The sequence below is a fragment of the Hemicordylus capensis genome, chromosome 2 (genome assembly GCF_027244095.1).
Source record: "Hemicordylus capensis ecotype Gifberg chromosome 2, rHemCap1.1.pri, whole genome shotgun sequence".
Taxonomy (NCBI): domain Eukaryota; kingdom Metazoa; phylum Chordata; class Lepidosauria; order Squamata; family Cordylidae; genus Hemicordylus; species Hemicordylus capensis.
The window spans coordinates 218,953,514-218,978,937 of NC_069658.1; the positions used below are offsets into that span (position 1 = coordinate 218,953,514).

The 25,424-nt window shown below is 42.8% G+C and overlaps 1 protein-coding gene across 2 annotated transcripts in view; it reads right to left on the reverse strand.

The window, feature by feature from the left end:
- Positions 1 to 22,564, reverse strand: part of ELAVL1 (ELAV like RNA binding protein 1) — a 31,470-nt gene extending 8,906 nt beyond the window's left edge. Inside the window, exons 1-6 of one of the 2 annotated variants that reach the window (XM_053292853.1) lie at positions 22,300 to 22,428; positions 12,479 to 12,536; positions 11,304 to 11,493; positions 10,131 to 10,234; positions 7,704 to 7,857; positions 4,803 to 5,028 (exon numbers count right to left, since the gene is read on the reverse strand). In XM_053292853.1, the coding sequence (XP_053148828.1) occupies positions 4,803 to 5,028; positions 7,704 to 7,857; positions 10,131 to 10,234; positions 11,304 to 11,475 (656 nt within the window). In that variant the 5' untranslated portion in view covers positions 11,476 to 11,493; positions 12,479 to 12,536; positions 22,300 to 22,428. Of the gene's footprint in view, positions 1 to 4,802; positions 5,029 to 7,703; positions 7,858 to 10,130; positions 10,235 to 11,303; positions 11,494 to 12,478; positions 12,537 to 22,299 lie in introns of both variants that reach the window. The other variant, XM_053292852.1, reaches the window with a different exon arrangement.
- Positions 22,565 to 25,424: the final 2,860 nt, after the last annotated feature.

The following is a 25,424-nucleotide window of genomic DNA, read 5'->3' on the forward strand; positions in this document are numbered from 1 at the left end:
GAGAACCATCTCTGCAGATCCACCTTTGCCGTTAGGCTCAAATTCAACTGATCTCCCAAGGCTCAATTCAAATGGCCCCCCAACCGACAGTTTGGTGGATTGAACGAGCCCAGACGTGTGCTACCTCTTTCCCTCTCATGTAGCCCTCCTCCCCATTTCCTGTTCAGTGCTATTCTTAGTCTACTGTGATGTTCAAAGCAGACTATGGTCAATGTTTGCCTTTCAAACCATGGTTTGAAGAAGGCTTTCAATTCCAGTTTGGAGGGCAAACACTAACCATGGCTCACTAATCTGAATGTTATGGTAAACTACAGTTAACACTAAACAGGAGACAGAAGGAAAATGCATTGCAGCTTGTTCACGATCCTCCACACCGTGGTTAGGTGGACCATCCAAATTGAGTTATGACATTCAAACCCAAGCCCATTAAATTCAAATGTTTGGCAAAAATACTCTAAATAACTTAACACAGTGGGGAAACCATCTGCATGGAAGAGGCTGAGTACAGGCAGATAGAAGAACATGTATTTATTTAACACGTAACAAGAATTCTAAGACAAGAATTCTGAAAGTTACCCATCTGACTCTACACTTCTGGAGAATTAAAATGGAAAAGAAAAAAAAAGACATGCAAGGGTTTCACTGAAGAAATAACTACTAGAAGGAATTTACAACAAGCATTTTGTGAAAATGAGCAAGGACTTAAAAAACCCAAAAAGGACACATAAGCAAGCAAAATAAGAAATCCAAAACCAGGGGAACAGTAAGTTAGAAGAGCTATTTTGAAGAGTGTACGTGTATCTAGCTGTGGTGAATTAAATCAACGGGAGTCATTGCCCATAGAGGGGATATTAACAGGAGATAGAACTAGACTTCTAGGGAAAGCTACTTTACCAAATTATACTAGTACCAGCTGAGTTAGTTAACTGCTGCTAAGCCTTTTGAAAAATGACTTTTTAAAAAAGGCTTTTGAAAAAGCCTTTTAAAATGCCATTTAAAAAGAAATTGCTAATTTAATGACTACTGAGAGTATTATCTGATTGTGCTATTACTAATAAAAAAAATTCTATTTGTTTCTAAGTAACTGCAGAAAGTTTTAATAGAAATCAGACGTTGCTAACTGATTTTGACTACTCATCAGTAACGATTTCACATCAGGTTTATTATTCTATCTGGACTATTATTCTCTCCATTTGCCATTCTGATAAGGAATTTATAGAGAACTTTACAGGACTGAATTACTGACTTTTTAGATCACTGGATGTTTAAGCAATGGAGCACTGGTAATTTTTACATACTTCTGAGCAATAATTTTGAGTGAGTAGAGCAGTTATTTTTGAATTCTATCCCTAGGAAGACTTCCAGAGGTCCCCAAGGAAATGATCCAGAATGAACAACAAGGTTCCCAGGAAGTCCAACAAGAACCATAGTCAGGGGTCCACAAATAATGACTTAGCTTTCTAGTATCTATTGGTGCCTACTATCAACCACTTCCCAAAACCTCCAGCATGTACAGAGGGTGGTGGAGAGGGCAGTGATTTCCCTTCACTGGGGAATGGAGAAAATAAGAAATGATGGGAAAGCTCAATAGTTTCTTGCCTGCTAGTTCAAGTGGAAGCTGCTGCTGAGCATCCTGCTCTCCAAAGTCACTTGCCCCTGGCCATATCTCTGTGACAGCACATGATGTGCACGTCTAGAGTTCCAGCTTCAAACTCTACCACCTCAGGTAGCAGGGCTGGGAAGACACCTGAAGAGCCACTACCAGTCAAAACAGACTGCTAGAACAGATGATGGTCTGGCCCAGAAGAAGGTAGCTTCATATCCACAATTGCAGATTGTCCCCTGCAATGCACAGGAGAACAACACACACTTGTGTGAGGCAACAGGGGGGCTGAATGGGAAAGCTTAATTAATCCTCAAATGAAGAGCGATCCTTTGTGATAAGATTCCATGGACAAATTGATAATATATCATAGGAAGTTCAGATGAATGATTGACAGCATGTACATCCAGAACAGTGCTGCTAAAGTCTTTTTCACACACTGGACAAAGGCAACAGAAGATTTTGTCAAAGAGAAACTGATAGAAAATTTATAATAGATATTAAATATGATAATCTGTATTTTTTTCCATTGGTATTAAGTTTTATTAGAAAAAAATCTGGAAGGGCCTGTGCTTGATAAAAGGGGCAATTATATTCTAATCACCACTGTGAGACATCCAATTCAGGCAACTAATATTTGTTTACTTAATCTAGAATTGATGCAAAGTACACACAGGTAATAGATGGGCCTTTAAGCAGAAAGCGGCAAATAATTTTCTGGAAATGGTGTCTGATTAAAATAAAAACAGCAAGTTGTTCAAACATATGACATCAATATGAGAAGCATATGAACTGAGACAGTTGATCAATATTTTAAAGAGAATGATAATCTAATTTCTACTTATGAAAAATCCCTTGACCTCGTCATCCTTCTCCCTCATGTGCCTGTTAAGTTTAGATTTCCACCTACTGCCAGTTTTGTCGTTGTTAATTTTATGTTTGTACATTGCCTTTAAAAAAACCCAAAACCTCTTATTAGCTTTGTGAATGTTCTTGTTCCACAGACCACTAGCAAGGAGATAACTGGAGACTTTAGTTGCAAGGATACCAGTGCTGAATGCACAGTCCTCCCGCCTTTTTTTTTTTTAAAGCAGCAAGATTGCTTTTGCAAAAGTTGTGTAGAGAATGGAAAATGGATATAAAATGAAGGAAAAAGGGGCAACTGTATTGAAAAGAAATAAAAACAGCAAAAGTGACAAGCTTGTACCCTTTCGTGAGAGGCTCCACACATTTCAGGCCTGACAGGAAGATATAGAACACAAGAATACTTGACCTGAACCCCAGATCTTAACACTATAGTAGATAAAAGCAACAAGTTCCTTGTTAACTGAAGAGGAAAAAGTGAGCCCAGTAGCTACAAATCTGAAGAGTTTGATGGTCTACAATTCTTTACTGAAGCTTGTGCCAAAGGGGGTGGGGTGGGGGTGAAAAAGCATTTGAGCTTAGGAATGCCTGGTGCCAGGTTTATATAGCAATTGCATCCACACGTTTATGGCCATCAGTTCCACAGAAGCCAGCAGCTCTTAAGCCCAAGCTAGGCACAGCATGAGCTGCCAGATTTATTTGGAAATATGTTTTCCCAAACTCCATTTAAAAGAAAAAGTCAGGAGGAAAGAGGCCTGAAACTGTGCCACTCTCAATTGGGATCTTAGTGATGTGTATGTTTAGGCTGTAAGCAGGGATGTGGGAAGATGCCAGTTACTTCCACAGCTTTTTGGCTTCGGAAAAACAATGGCATTATGTGAAGGCAGGAGTCTGCACACTGTTCTTTTGAGTTTGTGTCCTTGCACAATTCTCCATTTAAGGGAACAGGCCTGGTTCAAATGCACAGGACACTTTAGAGGTCAAGGGAGACACTTATCCGGTTTTATTTTAAGAGCGGCACATATGGAAGTCCAAGGGATGGGGAAGAAGAGGCTCAATTCTGTGTGAACTGGGCTTAGATGTACAACGTCACTCCCCCCCTTTTTCTGCTGGATAGCAAAAACTATTTATAAGCCTTTTGCTTTGCTTCAGACACATCTCAACTGAGACGACGCAGTTTCTCTCTTTGGGGATTTAAGATTGTGGGTATGTGCTGCAACTATACTGCTAGCCTTTCAAACCTTGGGCTGGGTTGCTCTACAGATAAAGTGATTTTATTCTATTTAAATTCCTGTCTTTAACACTGGTGGTCTATCTTTTTTTTTTTTTTTAATTATCATGTACCTTTTTAAAGTCCTGTAAACTGCTGTGAACATTATTTTTTAGTCAAAAACACAATACAGCAGTTTAAAAAAACAATTACATAATGCAGCTGTTAACTAAAACTGCTAAAGTGATTTTTGGGGTAAAGGCTTTTAGAGGCTGAAGGCCATTGTTTGTAGCAATACTAGAATTGCACCATATGAAGAAACATGCATTACAATGAGCACCAGACCCCCACTTTTTCAGTAATTTTAGAACTTCATCTTTTAACATACTGTTATGAAGCATCAGATCAGACAGACAATTTTCCAACCTTTATTAACAGGGGAGAGAGGACCTGGAGGGCTTTTAAACCTCTATTTATGAAATTCGCTTAGAAAAAAATAAAAAGGAGAAAGCTGATGGAACAGAAATAAGAACAGAAATGGACATCAACAATGATTACTGACAAAGCTTGGGAATACATATTCGTTTGGGGACAGAAACACTCAACTGGCATTAGATTTGAAAGAAACGTATTTCAGAACTCCCTAAAGTTATACAGAATGCACTTAAAATTCTAATGGAAGATGTTGGAGGTGCAATTGGGACCAAGCTGATGGGTTCCACGTGAACTGTCAAGAAATATTGGGAAAGAGTGGTTAAAGTAATAACAGAGATCACTGGATATAAATTTACATTGAATCCTAGTGTGACTCCTTAAGGTTATTTTATAATGGAACCTAACTAATACATGGCTGAAGGGAGGCAACTCAAATAAATATTCCAGGAAAAGTTGTCTTTATTGACTAATGGAAAATAAGGTCTTCACAGAGTGTTAATCCTAGTAAATTTGACATTTATATTTTGATATTTATATCAACTCTGTTTTCGGCTCTCCCTTTATCTAACCACTGGAAGATTTTGGGTTGTGTCCGATGATGAGCAGTAGTGGTTTTAAAAGGCAGGGGTAGGCAAGAGAGGCAGAGAGACACAGTACAGACCTCCAATCGTTTAATCCTTCCTAACCTACCTGAATCTTTGTGCCTGGTGATGGACGGGCCCCCCAAACCGTCTTGCGGGTGAGTGGTACAGCTGTGAAAGCAGTGCCACATTTTTGTTCTGGTTGGGGTTGGCCGCAAACTTCACTGTGATGGGCTCAGAGGAGCCCGGGGGCTTGTGACCGTTGTAGTTCGAAATTGCCTCTTCGGCTTCTGACCGTTTGTCAAACCGGATAAACGCCACCCCTCTGGACAGACCTGGGAATCAAACCAATGAGAAGGCAGGATAAGCTGCTCCCAAATGTATCTTTTAAAAAAATCTATTGTACAACCTACCCATGCCCATTTCCTTGAGGGTAAACACAAGGGGACAAATTTCTGGGTAAAATTATTATTATTATTATTACATTTATATCCCGCTCTTCCTCCAACGAGCCCAGAGCAGTGTACTACATACTTAAGTTTCTCTTTCACAACAACCCTGTGAAGTAGGTTAGGATGAGAGAGAAGTGGCTGGCCCAGAGTCACCCAGATAGTTTCATGGCTGAATGGGGATTTGAACTCGGGTCTCCCTGGTCCTAGTCCACCACTACACCACGCTGGCTCACATATGAAGAGCAGGGAGTTTCAACTTTTTATTTTATTTTTAAGAAGCCTGCAACCTTCTGTTTGAAACCTTCAGCTCAAGTACCCCAAAGAGCAGGGTTCTTCATTTTCAGGCTCAGGAGCCAGTGGTGGCTCCCACCGACGCTAAGAACAGCTCGCTGCTTAGTTGTCTATTAAGCCTGTGCAACTTCTCTGGCACCGTGCAGAGGCGACTATACCCATCATGCCATGCTGCACTTTCCCCAGCACTGATGGGGCTCCTTTAAGGGAAACAGAACCCCTTTGAGCCCCAGCGCCATCTTGGAAGGTGTGCATGGAGCACTGGGAAGAGCAGTCCAAGTGCACCTTTTAATATGTGCTGGGGCTTGACAAGGCTGTGTTTCTCTGAAAGCCCCCACCTTGGGAAAAGCACAGCACTCAGGAGGTCAGCACAAAGAGAAAAGGCTCTCACAATGAAAGGTTTTGGTGGCCCTTGCTACACACACATCTAACACTCATGGATGCTTGCTGGCTGCCATGTAGTCATCAAGGAATTGCTTGTACACTTCCAAGCTATACAGAGATGTGGGTTTTCTAGAACATTTTGAATTGGAATTTTCTCCCCAGAAAAAAATCCCCATGCAAATTTCCCCCTTATTTGTAGATATGTACACAAATCACGATTCATGCACCGACCTGAAGGGTCAGTTTGGGCACCTTTTAAAAATGAGGAGAGCAGGTCTGCTGCTCGTTGCAACTTCCTGCGGCGGTGTCACTCTCCCCAGCACCCCTCATGTGCCGCCACGCTGCTGCACGAGGGGTGCTGGGGAGTACAACTGCAGCAGCAAACTGGCAAGCAGTGGAGGAGCAGGTATGGACCTCTTCGCCTCACTCTTAAAGGTCCCCAAACGGACCCTTGGTATTGGTGCATGAATTGGGATTTGTTCACATCCCTACTTATTTGCATAGAACTTGCCTTATTGTTTCTAAAAAGATTATATACATTTTCCTGATGCCCTAAATAGATTGTGATCTGATTTGGCATGTTACTTGACCTATTTATACAGTGTGTATATGCACATGCCATATTAATTTTCTCTCACCGTATCGCAAAAGATTTTAAGTAACCAAATAGAAATTTTAGAAACTGAAAACTTCCCCTGGGAAAATAAAATATGGGGAAATTGCCACCCAACATCTCTGTAGCTGTGTATTCTCTGGCTTACAGAAAGCTTAACTGGTGAGGCAGTCAGATGTGAAACCTGACTCTCATTTTAACTGCTGCGTTACATTGCTCTTGTGAATAGCAGTGTGTGCGTGAGTTAAGTATCTCATTTACCCGAATTGGACTCCCTGAAAAAGTAGAGGTTAAATACAGGTTTAGCTGCATTTACTTCAAAGGAACAGCACTCTGAATTTAAGACAACTTTCTGACAAAAGTACCTGAAGGCTTTGTTTGGCACTAAAGTGGCCCTTGCTACACACACATCCAAATGTTAAGAGACAGACTATTACATTCACTGGCTTTCATCCTAAGTTAATCGTGAGTACTCCCACTGAAATAGGACAAGTAAACTGGTCCCACTCATTTAACTAGCACTACCCACGAGAAATTTAATCTGGATGTAAGACAGTGACTGCAATATTCAAGTCCTCTGATCATGAGACAACGGAGCCGCATTCTAATCACTAATTGGGAGGTGGAAGGGCTCTAAGTACCCCTTGCAAGCCCTAAATATTCTTCCAGGGGTTTGTGCGCCCCTGGTTGGGAACCACTGATGTAGAGGATTCTGCTGCATGACACCTTATGAACAACAGTAAAAGGGGAATGAAACATAAACTTAGAGAACTATCCAGCCAAAGTTAAGCACTTTCAGCTCCATGGATTTTAATGGGAAAGAGTTAGGTTCATGCTAAACATTACCATTGAAACAGATGGGACACAGCACTTTACTTTGGCGGGGTTGTTATGAAGCTTCCAAAATGGTTACACACAAAATGTTTGTGGAGTCATCAAGGAATCACATTTAGTCCTCAACCTAATTTGAACAGAAACCAAAAGCTATGCAAGTTGCCTCAGGAGGACCATGGCTCAAAATGTAGTTATTTGAAATAAGAATAATAAAATCAAGCTTGTAGTTAAGCAGAATAATGCTGAAGCAGCAAGCCTGCTCTAGGTGGAATTTCAATTACCAGGTCAGTAATTTATCGCTGAGATCAGTAGGAACAAAATGAACCCTCCTCTGAGGGAAAATGTGCTTTCAACTAGCACCCTTGCACAAGCCCCTAAGTGGAATAGGAGCCAATCAAGCAGGTGGGGGTGGGGGTTAGTGGTCAGCCACACATACCTGTAGTTTGATCAACCAGCACACGTGAGTTGATTATGCGTCCAAACCGTGAAAACATGTCTTCTACATCTTTCTGTGTCATTGTCCTCGGCAGCCCACTAATGTACAAGTTTGCGTCTTTGATAACCTCAGAGCTTGGGCGGGCATACGACACCTTAAAAGCCACACAGACAGACAGACAAGAACCACTGATTTAGATACATACATTACTAAAGGGTCTACTGCCTATATACCTTCAGAGAGTTTAGCAACCACTCAGTTACCCCGTTTTAGTACTGGTATTTCAAGGCAAGTAATCCCCCTTTTCTTTGGGCTGTGTGTTACACTAGAAACACATTTCATTTCTCAGTTCCCACAATTTGTCCGGCCTTGTCGAGATCATAAACCAAAGCAAGATTTCCTGATACAACATAAGTTTGCCACAACTGAACCAAGAACAACCAGCCATATGGTTCTTGGCCTAAGGCACTTTAGAATAATTTAGGATAATTTAGAAGAAGGGGTGGGGGGGCAGTGTTCTCTCTAATATTTTTCATCAGTGTGCGGAATGAGTTTTGTTTTGGGCGACAGTATCAAGGCAGTGTGTGTGCACGTGCATTCAGAGTGGGGCCTTCCTGATCCAACCTGAGTGGGATCTAAAATTAACTGAGCGGACATCAGAAAATGTGTGAGCGCATGCACATGCACACGACGCCTTAGAGGGAACAGTGGCTCGGGGGGGCGGGGAGAGAAGACTTGCATTCCCTACAGCAGAGATTTCTGTATGAAGATTTGCCCTGGCTGGTATTCAAGACCCCACATTTTACACCAGAAATTGTCACAACCAGTTCCACAACCAGTTGCTCCCAGATTTGCTGGACACAGGAAAGAAACAAACCTAGAAGTTCCTACTGGGATGGGACAATTCAGGACAATGCATGCAAGAAATATCAGTGAAGTTACTTCTCCACTGAGCACATGGAGAAGCAGAGAACTGAATGTCAACTAGATTTTTTTAAAAAAAATATGGGCTGAGAAACCTAACCATAGAAACCAGTTGGCAAAGACCATAGCCAGTGGCATTCCAGAAGAATCTTGTCGGGGGTCCTGTATCAATCTCCCTTGGTTGGGCAAGGTGATTGAGAGGGTGGTGGCCGACCAGCTCCAGGCAGTCTTGGAGGAAACTGATTATCTAGACCCATTTCAAACTGGCTTTAAAGCTGGCTATGGGGTTGAGACAGCCTTGGTCTGCCTCATGGATGACCTTTACCAGGGAATCGACAGAGGGAGTGTGACTCTGCTGGTTCTTCTGGATCTCTCGGCAGCGTTCGATACCAACGACCATGGTATCCTTCTGGATCGCCTGGGGGAGTTGGGGATAGGGGGCATTGCCTTGCAGTGGTTCTGCTCCTATCTCCCGGGTAGATTCCAGATATTAGAGCATTTGTACTTAAGATAATGAAGCAGGGCTCTTCCTTGCCTTCCTCCATCCATTACTCATCCCTTGCTCTTTTTTATCTGCTCAGCAGCATTCCCTCTAACAGGAATTCCTAGATGTTGTTGACTACAACTCCCAGAATCCCCAGCCAAAGGCTACTGCAGCTGGGAATGATGTGAGGTGTAGTGAACAACATCTGGGAATCCCTGTTGGAGGGAACAGTGCTTCCAAGCCCTGCAGCTGCTGGAGACCCAATCCCAACTGCTTTGCTTCCTTAAAAGTTCTCCCTTTCCACACAGACTCAGCTGACAGATCCATGTGGGCATATTGTACTTATTAGTGCTGCAACATTCAGTCAATTAATCAGTCAGATTAATATATATTTTAAAAACATTTGGAAGTCTCCCAATTGGTTAGGTAGAAGACATTAAAGACTACTAGATCTGTACAAGTACTTGTCTTAAAGATAACTGTGGAAAGGGAGTAAGAGGCATCCATTCCTCCGTGAAAGAGAAGGGAGAATGTCAAGATAAGGCTTGCTCCTATGTATAAATGCATCGCCTCAAAACAAAGGAAGCTGGCTTTTTCCCTTTAAAACTATTTGCATCTCATATGTAAATGTATGCAGATTTTCTTTGACTTGAACTCTTACAAAGATTTCTTTATTTCTGATTAAGAAAGATCTTGCCTCAATACCTACTTTGTTGAGGCAAGAATTTTCTTCACCAGTCTTTAGGATGTGACAAGAACCTGAACCCAGGCCCCTGTTCTAAAATCCATACACACTTACAAAATTGGATGTAAGAGCATACAAAAGGCTCCTTTAAAGGGGCACAGAAGCAGAGCGGGATGTGTAGGGGCGGGGGACAAATGAAGCTTACCATCTAGCGCCTGAACCATTTGAGGTCTAAAAGGTTTTGGAGAGGGGAGGACAGACACACACTTTTAAGAAGCTGGCTTCTGCAAGCCTCAGTCGACAGAATAAGTTTCTTGAACGAGTTGCTTTTTACCTTGATAGTTTTGGACTGAAGTCTCAGGCCGTTCAGTGTATTTATCGCTCTTTCAGCATCTTTCGCCGTCACATAGTTCACAAAGCCATAGCCCAAGCTGTGTCCTGTCAGGCAAACAAGTGTTACTGTAACATGCATGGCTTTTTGGAGAACTTGGTGGGGGGGCGGGTGAGGTGGGGTAGAGAAGAAGAGAAGGGATTAACACCCCTCTGCTTTACATTGGGCAAAACTTGAACTTTCCATATTTGTACACTTTGAGGACAGAGTTAAGACACACTGCGCCCATTCTGGAGACATATGCAAGTATCCCTTTCAGCTGTCCCAATATAAATATATTTAAAAGGAAACAAGCTACTCAAGATATCTCCTTGCCATGGCCTATACTCAATTGTAGAATTGCCTGCATGATAAAAGGGCTGAACATCCACCAATGCCAGAATCCAAAGAGCTATTGAAGGTGTGTCCAGGTGCTGGGGCAGACCCACTGGGTGTTTTTTTCCATTTAAAAAAACAACAAAAAACCCCAACACTTTTTCCTTTCCAATGCCAGCCCCTGTGCCATACCCAACTGCTTTTGGAAGCTCCCCCAGTTTCTAAGCAGCTAGCCATGCACCATGAGAATCTACTGTTCAAGCAAGGCCAACATGAAGCCTTCTTGGACATACAGAATTAGTGGCACAGTTCTTTGGAACATGGCCAGGGTAAATAAGGTTTGAATACAAGTCTTCACAATGTTTTAGAAGCACTGTGGCTTCACGACCTCGTGACTTCAAAATGCGACACTGACAAGTTCTGAAGATAAAAGAATTCTGGTAGAGCATCTGCTTGACTTTGTTAAACACAACTCCCCCCAATCAGGGGAAAAAACCACCTGTCACCTACATATCCATCCCACCAAGTTCACCCCCCCCCCCCATGGAGCAGGGGGCATACACCACTCATGAACAGAGGGCAGTCTGACTCTTACATTTCTGGGCTGCCTCCCACAGCCAAAAGAAAGTTTGTCAAGATCAGTTATAAAGGATGTTTAAATACTCTTACTATAGCATTAGAATACATCAAAGCAAGCACATGCTTATAGATTACATGTACATGTATATTTGTTCACCACAATTTGTTGTTAGAAATGCAATTAAATCAACACAATATTTTCAAAGAAGATTTTTTTTTTACCTGCAACTTTATCTCGAATGAGCTTGGCAGATTCCACTTCCCCAATACTGCTGAACAGGCTCCGCAATTCATCCTGGGTCATGTTCTGAGGAAGGTAGTTGACAATTAAGTTTGTCCTACCAATATCATCCCTGCAGTCTTCAGCCATGTGATCTTCATAACCATTAGACATTTTAATTAGAAGTGAAACCTGCCAAAAGACAAAGTGTTTTACAAGTTCTGCATGTTTATTTTGCAAATGAAGAAAATTAGACAAACTGAAAAGCATTAAAAACATATACTGATAAATTTTTCACCATAATGCTAACTTTAAAGGAGTGTTTAACCAAAATGGTTATCATAAATGTTAGGATTTCAACTACAAACATCAGATTTTATGAGCACAAACAAAAGCAGAGCAAACATCTTCTTACAACGGGATAAAGACGGAACAGAACATAAAACAAGAACAAAGCATGCACACATACCGACATTCTTGCAATTAACTTCATTTATTTTCATAAACTCGAATTTTTCTGCAAGCACTGCAAATTTTGGCACTCTAAATGCAACATATTTCTCCCAATTGATCAAAAGATCAAATAATTGTAATTTAAAGTGCCTGAAGTAGTCATATCCTCTGACTTTTCTATAAACGGCTCCCAAAGACCTAGGGTGGAAGATTTCCCATACAGTTCTTCTCCCCTAAAAGCATTCCATTTTTAAATTTTATTCTTGGAAAACATTTGAGGTTTTTAATACTAAATTATTTTAATCAATCAGTTAATATGGTGGAGATGTGTTTATAAACTGTATAAAAAGATCAAACCACATGCCAAATCACACCACAATCTATTTAGGGCAGGGCTGCACAACTTTGGCTCTCCTGCAGATGTTTGACTACAACTCCCGCAATCGCTAGCTACTGGCCACTGTGGCTGGGGATTATGGGAGTTGTAGTCCAAAAGCAGCTGGAGGACCAAAGTTATGCAGCCCTGATTTAGAGCATCAAGAAAATGTATATCATTTTTAAAAAGAAATTAATGCAAATTTTAGGCAGACGAGGGGGAAATTTGCATGGGGAGTCCTCCCACAGTCCAATTTGATTTTTTCTTGAAAACCTACATCCCTGACGTCTCCCTAAATTCACTGTATAACATTACTACACAATATAGTAGTAAAAATTCTCAACTGACCAGATTCCACAGGTATACTGGCTATCTTGTCCATCATGCAAAAAGGAGGCTGCAAGGTCTGACAAGTGACAAAGTGACAAAGTGACAAAGTGAAGCAGGTGAGGGTTGCAGTACCCCGGAGAGCTCCATGTGAGCAATGTGCTGCAACAAGAGCCAGATCCTCCAGGCTCCACTTCCTTGCCTAGAGAATGAATGGGACAGCTCTTTGCCCTGAAGTCTTGCATTGCTTCTCTGCTATCTCACATCCCACCTGGCCTGTTGCTGGAACTGGGGTACAGGCTCAGGGGAACATAACACTATTGACTAGAAAGGGATAGTTGAGGAGATTGGGTTTAGCCAGCACTGCCTCCAGGGTCTGGCTCTGGAGGCCCGAGATCTAGCCGGCCTGATGTTGGGGCCTTGTCCTTCCAATCCGGCTGCTCCCTGCTCATCAGTGGCGGACTGTGATCTCAGGGTTGGTGTCATGACATAATCCAGGGCTTGACAAGTCCCAGGGAGCCATGGATCTAGACTAGGATATTCAGAGGCAAAGTTATTTTAACAACATATTTGTCCCAGGCAGCCCTGTCTGTTCCAAGCACGTTACTTGGAAAGGGGATGAAGAGGAGCCTGTTTTACTCTCCCCCGCTCAAATGTCCATCACTTAGTCAGTAAATTTGTCATGTGTCCAGCTTCTCAATTTTTGGCTCTGAGGTCCAATGAAAATTGGTAGCCTGTTTTAATCACAGGCATATTCGCAAGATAATGCAATTAAGGGCATGCTTATGTGCCATTAAAAGCCCAAAACATCATTATTTTTTTAATGGTTCAATTTCTATACCAACTTTCCTAGAACTCAGCCGAAGGCATGTGCAATTGTCTTCAACAAACTGGGGAAGAGGGGGCATAGAAGGGACATGTCCTAGCCTTCCTGATGTAGGCTAGCAACAAGCTTCAACAGAAGTCCCAATACATGAGCTGGGTTAAAAGCTGAAGTTTCTAGATTACAATCACCACCAGGTGAAAGAAGCAACTATGGCAGGAGGGTTTCAGTGTTGTACTGTACGATATTTAAATGCTGTTATTTAATTAGAATATGTGTCATCAAAAAAGCTATAACTCAAAATTTGAACAAGCTTCTCAACACAATTAAGAGAACAATGAGATGAGAACAATGCACTCAAACTAGCACTGGTTGCGAAAGTTCAAAAGAGCGAGCATTTCCACAGTTTCCCCTCTTGCTTAAAAAGCAAGTACCTGGAACCACATGACAGTATCTCTCTCCACCATGTAATAACTAAACATATTTTTCCTTATAGCAGCCTTACAAATAAGGCACTGATGAGGGTGGAGCAAAGAGTAGAAAGTTCTGCTACCATCCCTTCTGGTTAAAGGATCTTAGCACAGCTGTAAAGTGTGTGCTGCCTGTCAAAGTGGCAGGATTGAGTGGGACTGACCATTGGTCTGACTCCTTGAAGGTAGAAACGTATTACTGCTCCCACAGCAGCGTTACAAGGTCATTTGTCTTCTCTACCACACACCCAACACACTGCTGATACCCAGTGAGGAAAGCAACATGCTCCAAGTAGTCTCATTAATAATAGCACGGTTGTTCCTGTAGGCAGACACATATGTTTTTAAGAGTCGCTTTACCGAGGTGACAGTTGTAACATCAAGTGGGGAAAGATGAATAGCATAGTTTGCCCGAAAAAAAAGGAGGGGGGGGAGACATGTTCACAATTTACCCACTAAACCAAGTTGCCCGTTCTATGTGGGGTTCTCCCTTCTAACCAGAGAGATATTGACTCTCTGACAGTGTTCATAGCATTGTTCTGCATTCCAAGGGTATTCTACAACAGCTGCCAACATAACTAGCTCAATCTAAATTCCAGCCCAAGAGTAGCAGGCAGGAAAGGTTAGCCCCATATGTAGCCTTTGTAGTACAGCCATTCAGCTAACAACGGCAAGGAGCAGGAAGAGTGCTGGGCCATGCAGAGCAGGAAACGGAGACCCACTCAGCAGCTGCTTACAAGGTACCCCACAACTACCCTGCTAGTGATGGCGACAAGCTTGTCTTTTCATGGTAAAGGTAAAGTGCGCCGTCAAGTCGATTTTGACTCCTGGCGCCTACAGAGCCCTGTGGTTTTCTTTGGTAGAATACAGGAGGGGTTTACCAAAGCCTCCTCCCACACAGTCTGAGATGATGCCTTTCAGCATCTTCCTATATTGCTGCTGCCCGATATAATTCCAGCGGGGATTCGAACCGGCAACCTTCTGCTTGTTAGTCAAGCATTTCCCCGCTGCGCCCAATTTAAACAATCTCAGTAGCAGCAGGAGGCTAGAATCAGATTCTTGCTCTACCCCAGGATCAAACCTTAATTTGCCAGACTGCAAGGCACTCAGCAGCTGATTCCAGTCCAAGAAACTACAGTACAAAATAACTAAAATTCAGTATGTTTGCTGGAGTGGAGGGGCTGCAGTGGAGAGGTGGCAGCTGGGGACAGGAGTTTCATCTCTCCCAGGTGCTTCCCACCTGGAATACATGCTCCTAGTTGGGACTCCAAATGCAAATTTACTGTGTGGTGAGAAAATGTGGCAGAGGGCACCTGCAGCAGAAAAATGGTGGATAGAGGACAAGCTATACACCACACTAATTTGCAACTGCAGGATATCCCCATGCAGACTACTTTTTAAGCTGTTTGACGGCAACCCAGGTTCTCAGACTCTCATCAATCGCTGATATTCTGGATGGATCAGAATGCATCACCCACCCACATAAAAGACCAATTAAAGGCAAGTTTCTTTACTGTGCTTGAGGTATTCTTGAGCAACTTTGCAGCCTTGAAGCAAGGTCATTTCTTTAACCTAATGTCTCTATGTAGCCATTCTTAGCAAAATAGCTGGTACAGTGTAAAGTGCTTCAGCTAGAAGACTTGGCACATACTCCCAAGGGACTCTGGGACCAGACACTACACTGTCTCTGTCCTAACAGTATTCATGCTCTTCAGTTCACTGAAAGGAGACCAGATCGAGCAGGTCAGACGTCAAGAGTATGGATCAAACCTGGGTACCTGGTAAGAACAGAAACTGCATTTGAACAGAACTTCCTGGCAAGTGAATTCTAGGTTATCCCTGTCAGTCTCAAACATCACTGGGTATTACTAACATTACTTCTCTATTCAATTCCCATAGATTACAGAACGGGTACTAATTGACATCCATCTTCCCGTGTACAAAAGCTCATTTCATTCTCAGCGTTGAGGAAGGGAAGTAAGATTCACTGGAGCAGACAATGGACAAAATGCATTCCTGGCTTAAATAGAAGAGGTTTTTCAGTGAGAAAACTATCAATTCATTAGACACTTATTTGAATGCTACGGTTCAGAAATTCTGAATTTGCTGCTTTGATATTCCTGGTCTCTTTTCCCAGACTGAAATACAAATGAATTTGGTATATAGGATATATACCAAAGGAAAGTGACAGAACATTTCCAACAATTTCCACATGTGAAGAAGAAGAAGAAGAAGAAGAAGAAACTATACACACCAACAGAAAGAACACAGGCAAGGCCCAAGGATCAAACTGGTGAACCCCTAGACAAAAGTAGGAGTAAAAACTGTACAACGTAACAGGATCTGACCCCAAATGGTCCTAAAACAATATTTATCACAACTAATCCTAGCTATCAGCTAGTCAAAAACCTAATATTGATCTATCACGAGCCCCTTTGGGACAGGGAGCCATCTTCTCATTTCTTTCACCATGTAAACAGTTTTGAGAACCTTTTTTTGTTGAAGTAGATATCCATTCTAAACAATAAATAAATAAATAAATGAAATTTCAACAATTTGGTCTCAGCAATCAAACTTTGGCTGTGTTCATACATATGAATATGTACTTGGTAGTCAGTCCTACTGGTCTGGGGAGGACTTCTGAATAAAGTTGCATTGTAACTGTATTGTAAACTGAATTGTAAAGCCTGTCATATGAAAAGGAAAGGTTTTGAGGACATAAAATTTCAGTCATATCACATGTATTTAGGATAATCCAGCATGTTTGCTTACTAACAATGCTGTAGTTCTGCTGGTGCAGACAGTTATCCCAAACCTATCTTCTGTCTGCTTTCCTTCTCACTGGTGGTAGTGAGCTGGGGACCAGTGTTCCCTCTGGCATGCACACTCACAAGTTTTTTGATGTCCACTCAGTTGATTTTAGCCACTCAGGTTGAATCAGGAAGGCCCCACTCTGAATGCACATGCATACACACTGCCTTGATACTGCTGCCCAGAACAAAACTCATTCCGGATGAAAAAAGTTAGAGGAAACACTGGTAGTGAGAGACCATCCCCACCGCATGTTAAGGTCATCTGAGGAGGTCCATCTTCAGTTACCACCAACACATCTGGTGGCAACTCAGAGGCGAGCCTTCTCTGTAGCTGCCCCGGGGCTGTGGAATGCACTCCCAGCAGAAATCCGTAACTTGAGTTTATTATTGGCCTTCAGGAGAGCCCTTAAGACCTATTTGTTTGGTCTGGCCTTCCAGGGTTTTAAAAAATGTTTTAATTGTATTCATAATGGTTTTCTGTTGTTTTTACAGTTTTTGATTTTAATAGTTAATTGATTTTAGTTTTGTTTTAATGAGCCTGAGCCATTTTTGGAAGGGCGGTATAGAAATAAAATAAAATAATAAATAAAAATTATTGGTGCCTGGATGTGCAATCTCTTATGATAGCTAGTAGGGAGAAGGGGGTTATGAATGGGGATACATATTTAAGCAGTATAACCTACTGAAAAATAGTAAACATGCACCCAGATATAATGGATAGCATTTGCATCCAGAGACAACATGGGAACATGAATTTTATTGACTGATTGATAGATAGTTACATTTATATACTGCCTTTCATTAAAACAATCCCAAGGCAGTTTACAGCAAAATTTAAAAACAAGATTATAAAAATGACACAGTTAAAATATTAAACTAAAAATATAAGACAAATCTGATTTAAAAATTTAAAACACAAGTTTAAAACAATACAAAATACAAAGAGCAGCAGCAGAGACAATCATATAAAAGCCTGGGTAAAAAGCCAAGATTTAACATGCTTTCTAAAAGCTGTGATGGAGACTGAGGAGTGAATAAGCATCAGGAGAGCATTCCAGAGTCTGGGGGCAGCAACAGAGAAGGCCCTGCCCCGTGTGCACGACAACCAAGCCTCCCTCATTGTCGGCACCTGGAGCAGAGCCCCCTCAGATGACCTCGTCAAGCAGGCAGCAACCCGCAGCGGTCCCTCAGGTATCCTGGGCCCAAACCGTTAAGGGCTTTAAAGGTCAAAACCAGCACCTTGAATTGCGCCCAGAAACAAACTGGTAGCCAGTGCAGCTCTTTCAAAATGGGTGTGATGTGCTCCCATCGGGCAGCTCCAGATAAAACCCTAGCTGCCGCATTTTGAACTAGCTGCAGTTTCCGGATATTCTTCAAGGGCAGCCCCACATAGAGCACATTACAGTAATCCAGCTGTGACGTGACTAAGGCATGGGTAACCGTGGCCAGATCTGCCTTCTCGAGAAAGGGACGCAGCTGGTGCACTAGTCGAAGCCGTGCAAAGGCACCTCTGGCCACTGCTGCCAGCTTTACCATTTAGGAACTACAAGTTGATATCTGAGATACTCTACAGTATCTATGGATACAAGATCTGGCCACAGTCATGCTTTCATGAGCTCCAAACTAGATTACTACCAGTGTTCTCTCTAATTTTTTCGATCTGTGCGCAAAATGAATTTTGTTCTGAGTGGAGGTATCAAGACAGTATGTGTGCATGTGCGTTCAGAATGTGCGAGATCTAAAATTAACTGAACGTGCGCATGCCTTAGAGGGAACACAGAGAACTACAATTCATTCATTGATTCTTCATGCACTGGTTACATCCAGATTAGACTTCATGAAGTCTAGGTTGGTATTCCAGCTTCTAAGGTTGAAGCTGGATACTTGCTGGGTGACTCTGGGCCAGTCACTTCTCTCTCAGCCTAACCTACTTCACAGGGTTGTTATCAGGAGAAACTTAAGTATGTAGTACACCGCTCTGGCCTCCTTGGAGGAAGAGCGGGATATAAAATTAAAATAATATATAATAAAAAGTGATGGTTTCAGCCTTTAAACCAGGTTACCTTGAAGACCACCTGCCCCACCTTTAAGATCAGCAACAGAAGTTCTGGTCTCTGGGCTGCCACTACTGGAAAAGTATCTGGCAGCAAGTAGACGCAGGATCTTTGCAGTGGTGGCACCATTCCTACAGAACCCCCTCTCCAGGGGGACCAGGTTGGCCCCCTTCTTTCCCGTTTTTAAGAGGAAACTGAAAGCCTCTGTTTTGGCTTCTAATGATGCCTAGAACTGATTTTATATGCATTTTCTTCTTCTGTGCTTCTGCTGCTTTTATGCTATATTTAATTTGTTTGATTGTATTTTTCTACAGTCCTTGTAACCCACTTTACTATTTTCAGAAGAAACAGGTAAAAAATACAGAAATACTTACATTTTAAAAAAACCCATGCACTCTTAAAAGGCATTCAAAAATTTCAATTGATCCAAACACCTCTGCCAAATGACTGTGTGGGATGTGCACAGAACCGGGCGGGGGATGTTAGAAGGCGGGGTGTGTGTGTGTCGCACTTTAAGGGTGGGGGAGGATGCAGAGTTTGTAAGACCTCTTTACAGAACTCTTCTGCCTGGTGCCCAGAGGAGACTCTTGTGCACTAGGGGAAACTAGGCAAGGGGGATCAACAAACCTTCTTTTAAGGAAGGTGGAATCAAAAGAATACAAATGAAAGGAATGCAGCCACAAAACGACTATACAAGAATACTATAAACTGTTCTATCAATCAATGAAGACAGGGTTGCCCAACTTTGGCCCTCCAGTTGTTGCTAGACAACAACTCTCATCATTCTCAACCACAATGACCAGTAGTCAGGGATGATGGGAGTTGCTGTCCAATAGCTGGAGGATTAACATTGTACAGGTTGAAGATCTTAAAATGCATTAAAAAAACCATGGCCGCCATCCATCAAAGGCCTAGCTTGCACACAAACTACAAATGAAGTGGTGAGCCTGTGAGACTTGTACCACTCCAGATGGCAGGTGGGGGCTCACATAGAACCACAGCATTTTTGAGCTGTATGGGACCTTGGAAGTATTCTAGTCCAATTCACCGCTCAGTGCATGCGGGACTAATCCTCTAGTCAAAAAGAAGAAAATCCCTGCACACAGGAGACTACTATGCCAGAGAAAAACCCTTCTAGTTTCCTGGGCTAGTTTTCTATGCACAGGGAGAATGTGTGTTGTATATGAGGATCATTCCACTAAGTGAACCTCCACGTGTAGCATACAATGGTATGGTGCAGTCACAGGTTGATTGCTTCATCTGCAGTTTCTGAGAGAAGTCTTGTCTACACTTTCTGAAGTTTGACAAAACAGAGAATAAAGGGGGGCGGGGTGAGCGGCAGCAAGAATGTAACCTTTGATTGTGGCTGCTAAAATATGAAGTGATTTTACAGTCCTGTAGGGAAAGCGGTAAAATATCTAAAAATGTAAATATCCTGCTCCCTGTTTTATGAGGGGGAAAACTGTGGACAGAAAACATATGCTATCAAGCAAGCAAAGCAAGAAACAGATTTGAGGGTCAAAGTGGAACGTTTGGCACATTTTTTTAAATAAAATATCACCAAGGATATTGCCTCAACTTTGACACCCTTCTCTTTAAGAAATTAGATATGAACAAGCAATTTACACGGAAAGGGAAGGTCACCCAGTACACATGAGAAACACCATATGAGGGAAGGAACAAAAATATCAGATCTGACATTTATTTTACAAACAAAAGGTTGACTAAGAAGATGCGGTGTTTCCAATGTCCTGAAAACTCATTGTGCTTGGATCAAAAACCCATCCCTCGCAGGGCAGGCAAACAATTCAAGCATTTAATAGTGTTTGCTTTCTCCAAAAATGTGCACTCTGTACCCACATTCTGTACATTCTTTGCTCATAACTGTCAGCACACCCTCAGCATACACCTCCCCTAAAAAATAGCATGCATGCAGTGTGTACCCCTGAATCCACTGCTACCCCCTTGCCTGTGAAACAGCTGACTACTTCAAAGAGGTTTCACAGACTCCTGATCTACAGGACCTTGCTCTGAAACAATACTAACAATTTAGTTATTACTTAGACTCCCACCTTCTTGAGACCTGGAAAAGTAGATCTACAATCACCAACACTGCAAAAGTAGAAATCTGCAACAGTTTTAACTTCTATCAGGGAAGGAAGAGACAGTTCAAAGCACTTAAGTTGCTTTGACATCTTCCAGGTTTGCAGAAGTCCAAGTGGCCAGGCATTTTTCCTGTTATTTTTTTCAGCCCCAGCTCCTATCCTATAAATCTCTCTACTTAAAGTGCTGACGTTCAAAAGATCTCAATTTTTTCTGCATTTGCCCTATCAGTCTAAATTCTTTCCCACAGTGGAAAAGGATTTACAAGTGTAGATTTTATCTGTTGTGCCTTTGTCAAGCTTGGGTAAATAAATGCTCTATTCTCTTGACATTAATGGCACAGATTATAAACCACACCTCTACATGAATTTTAACTGCAAGCTGTCTAGGGAGGCCATAGCTACCTGAAAAGCAGAATATTTAAAAAAGAGACACTAAATATAGTAATTCGGGTGTCTTTAGACAAAACTGTCAAGAGCCACTATTAGCTCAGTTTTCACAACACTCCATCATTCCAGAACGTTAGCTGTGTTTCACAACCAGTGTGCCACAACTAACTTACTCCAAGCTAGCTTCAAAAGCCAGGGGTTTAAACTCCCTGCTTTTGAAAATGACTTCAACTATAATGCACCAGGAAAGGATATCCTTCCTGTTGCATTATGGGACAAATCAGCTCCAAGACGGATGTAAAGGTCAGGTAGGCATAAGAATAAGAACTATAACAAGATAAAGAGGGGAAAGGAAGTGGAAATAAAATTAATGCAGCAGCTTTGCCAGCACACACAAAAAGGATATATGTATGGGGGTGTGGATCAGTGTATCCCAACATAGTATTTAATTTAAGTGTGCCTCAGGATGAAAAGGCTTCAGAAACACTGGCCTACCTTACACGGCTATTGTAGACTATAAAGAAGCACTTTCAATACTACAAGGTCCCCATATAAGCACCAGTTGTTTAAGAGCCAGCGTGGTGTAGTGGTTAGAATGCTGGACTAGGACCCGGGAGACCCGAGTTCAAATCCCCATTCAGCCATAAAACTAGCTGGGTGACTCTGGGCCAGTCACTTCTCTCTCAGCCTAACCTACTTCACAGGGTTGTTGTGAAAAGAGAAACTCAAGTATGTAGTACAAGGCTCTGGGCTCCTTGGAGGAAGAATGGGATATAAATGTAATAATAATAATAATAATAATAATAATGAGAAATTCAGGGGGCTTTAGATGAGAATCACTGCTGGCTCGGCCTCTGCATCCCAATTTACACAGGAATACTGGACTACTTTACAGGGCTGTTGTTCAAAGGAGAGCCACACATTATTCCTAGGTGCTTGCCAATATATATATTTTAAGACATACAAAATACTAGGGAGGCTCCCAAAAAGATCAAGAAGGGCTACGCTCTCTGCTTGCATGGTCCTCTCTTCCCCTCCCACCACGCTCTGCACACCCCCACTCCTGGCCTAAGCCCCGCCCCTTTCTGCGTCACAGGCCCGGCAGGCCGCAAGGCAGCCTCGCGGTGGCTCGCGGCGCGGCCTCCTCCGACGCCAACCGCCTCAGCGGCGTCGGCCCTGGGTTGCCTCACCTGACGACGAGCGAGACAGCGGGAAGGGAGGGGAAGGGGTGAAAAGGAAGAGGAGGAGGAACAAGAACCACCGCCGCAGCAGTCGCCCCTCCGCTTGCTCTCGGTCTGTCCGGCCGGCCGCACGACGAGCCGCTCCAATCCTTCAAGCAGCCAGAGGAGGAGGAGGGAGGGAGGGCCTGGCCACGCCCCTCCCAGCGCCCGCCTGTCGTCGCCCATTGGTCGCGCAGCGCGCTTCTGGCTGCACCCATTGGAGGACCTCCACGCCTGTCTGAGGCCTCCCCTCCCCACGCGCCTTCTGGGACTTACGGCTGGGGCGAAGGCGAGAAAAGGGGAGGGCGGCCTCCTCGCACGGCGCAGGCGCAGTAGTTTTCCTCGTCGCCCGGCCGGGTAGTCCAACGTGCCTACTCTGGGCGGGGGTGGAATTTTTAAATTATTTTTATACATCTCAGTATGGCCCTGGCTGTCTCGATCTACCCCCGCCCATAGTGTGTTCACACGTTACGTTTCTTAGGCGGCCGACTCACGAGGGAGTAACCCTTCGATGTCAGCATTCGTCAAGTTTATTTCATTGCTTCTTCTGTACTGTGATTAAACATAATTCAACGGATTTCTGTCCTGCTTTTCATGTTTGTTTCAAAGCATCTTTCAAAAATCTTTATTTAAAATGTTTTTATCCCAGGCCTCCGGTGCAGAATGCTAGGGGTTGCTCATAACAATACAAGTTGTTCTAATAAAGACTAACCTGCCTACTTTCCTTTCACTATCCCTACAACTGTACCAGATTTGGTCCAAATCGGTTCCCTCTTACACCTGAAATGTCCATGCACTCACCATCTTGAATTGTGGTAGGTGACATCATCACAAACCATGTGGTTGAGGTGTCCCTATGTGTCCCTGCAGCTGTAGCAAATTTGGTTCAAATCAGTTAGGCGGTTCACAAGTTAGCCCACCTGCGCCTCAAACACGTTTATGCGACTGCCATCTTGAATCAGGGTAGATGACATTATCACAAACTATGCAACTAAGGTGTCCCCATGTGTCACTACCATTCTACCTAATTGGGTTCAAATTGGTTAGACAATCCACAAGGTAGCCCACTTGTGCCTCAAACGTTCATGTGTCCACCATCTTGAATCAGGGTAGATGACATCATCACAAACTACACCACTGAGCCATTCCTATGTGTTCCTAAACGTGTAGCAAATTTGGCTCAAATCGGATAGGTGATTCACAAGTTAGCCCACTTGCGCCACAAACCTGTACGTGTATGTGTCTGCCATCTTGAACCGGGGTGGATGACATCAACACAAACTATGCCATTGAGGTGTCCCTATGAGCCCCTACAACTGTACTCGATTTAGTTCACATAGGTCCAGGCATTGTGAAGTTGACAGCGGGGGGCGGGGGGCACACACTGACTGCCGGGTGATCTCATAAGCCTACTGGAAAGTATGCTAAAAACAATATTAGTTAAAACTAGGCCCAATTCAAACCAAATATACACATTTTAAACCCTGTATATAGAACAGATAAGAATAAAAAAATTAAAAGCCTGAAATTTTGTATTTATTTTGAAGACTCATTAAAAAGGTGAGTCAGTGCTTCTTAAAAATGCTGAGGGAGGGAGCATGGTGAAGTCCATCCATGAGCGGATTCCACAGCTGAGAGGCCTCAACTGAAAAGGCTCTGTCACTGATCCATGCCAAAAGTACCTTAGGCAATGGCAAGTTTGCAAGCAGGATCTGAGATGTGGAGCAGAGAACCCTGGCAGGTTCAAATGTCATATGTCCCCTGCTAACTGAGCAAAGAGGCACCTCTTTAAAGTGGTGATTCTCTTTATTTAACAGGGGGAAAGAACACTCGCCCTATCCATCCCCAGTACAGCATCCCTCCAGTGGCTGTTGCTGCAGTCTATCTTAAGTATCTTTTTTAGATTGTGAGCCCTTGGGGGACAGGGGGCCACTTTATTTATTTGTTTGTTTATTTGTTTATATCTTTGTAAACCGCTTTGGGAACTTTTGTTGAAAAGTGGTATATAAATATTTGTCATATTCGTATTTGTTGTATAAGGGCAAATGTGGTCCAACAGATACTCCTGCCCCACCAGGGTAAGACTTTAAAGGTCAAGACCAGCACTTTAAATGTAGCTGAGAAGCAAACTGGCAACCAACAAAGCTGCCACAAGATCAGAATAATATTTGTGAAGTGAAGAGTGCCTATGAGCATCCTTGTAGTAGAATTCTGGACCAGCTGAAGCTTCCAAACCATCTTCAAGTGCAGTCCCACATAGAGCGCACTGAAATAATCCAACCTGGATGTCACCAACCTCTAACTAAGGTTAAGGCAGACTTTTCTAAATGCAATAAAACCTCACTTTAAAAAAATGTTGGTTATAAGAGAGCTGAAATAATTCTAAAACTAATTTCAATTAGCTAGCAGTGGGAAAAGCCACTCAGAATTGCTGCATCTTTAAAAGACCCTAAAAGCTCAGCGGAGAGGCTACCAGCTGAATTTCCCAGGGGAGGAAATTTTCATAGGGAAGAGGCCACCACAGAGAAGACCCTATCCTGTGTGGCTGCCTAATGTACTTCAAATGGAGGCACATGAGCAGGATGCCCTCCCTTGAATTTCTTCTTCACCTGGAAACAATTTGGTTAGGCCTTCCTTGAAAGACTTGTTTTTGCATCACTCAGGCCTCTGCCTTTTTGTTATATTTATCAGGATATTTATATACTGCTAGTCAACCCATAAAGTTCACAAAATGGCTTACCTATCAACATTTTTTTAAACATTTATTCTTACATGTATATCCTGTTCTTTCTCCAAGGAGCCCAGAGAGGTGTACATAGTTATGTTTCTCCCCACATCAACCCTGTGATGTAGGTTAGGTTGAGAGAAAAGTGACTGGCTCAGTGAGTTAGGTTGAGAGAAAAGTGACTGGCTCAGTGAGTTTCATGGCTGAATGGGAATTTGAACTCGGATCTCTCTGCTCCTAGTCTGGTCAGAACTACTAAAAGTTTCCACAAGAGGCTACCAGCTGAATTTCCCAGCAGAGGGTATTCCACAGGGAAGGAGCCACCATATAGAAGTCTCTATACCATGTGACTGCCTAATAGACCTCAGGT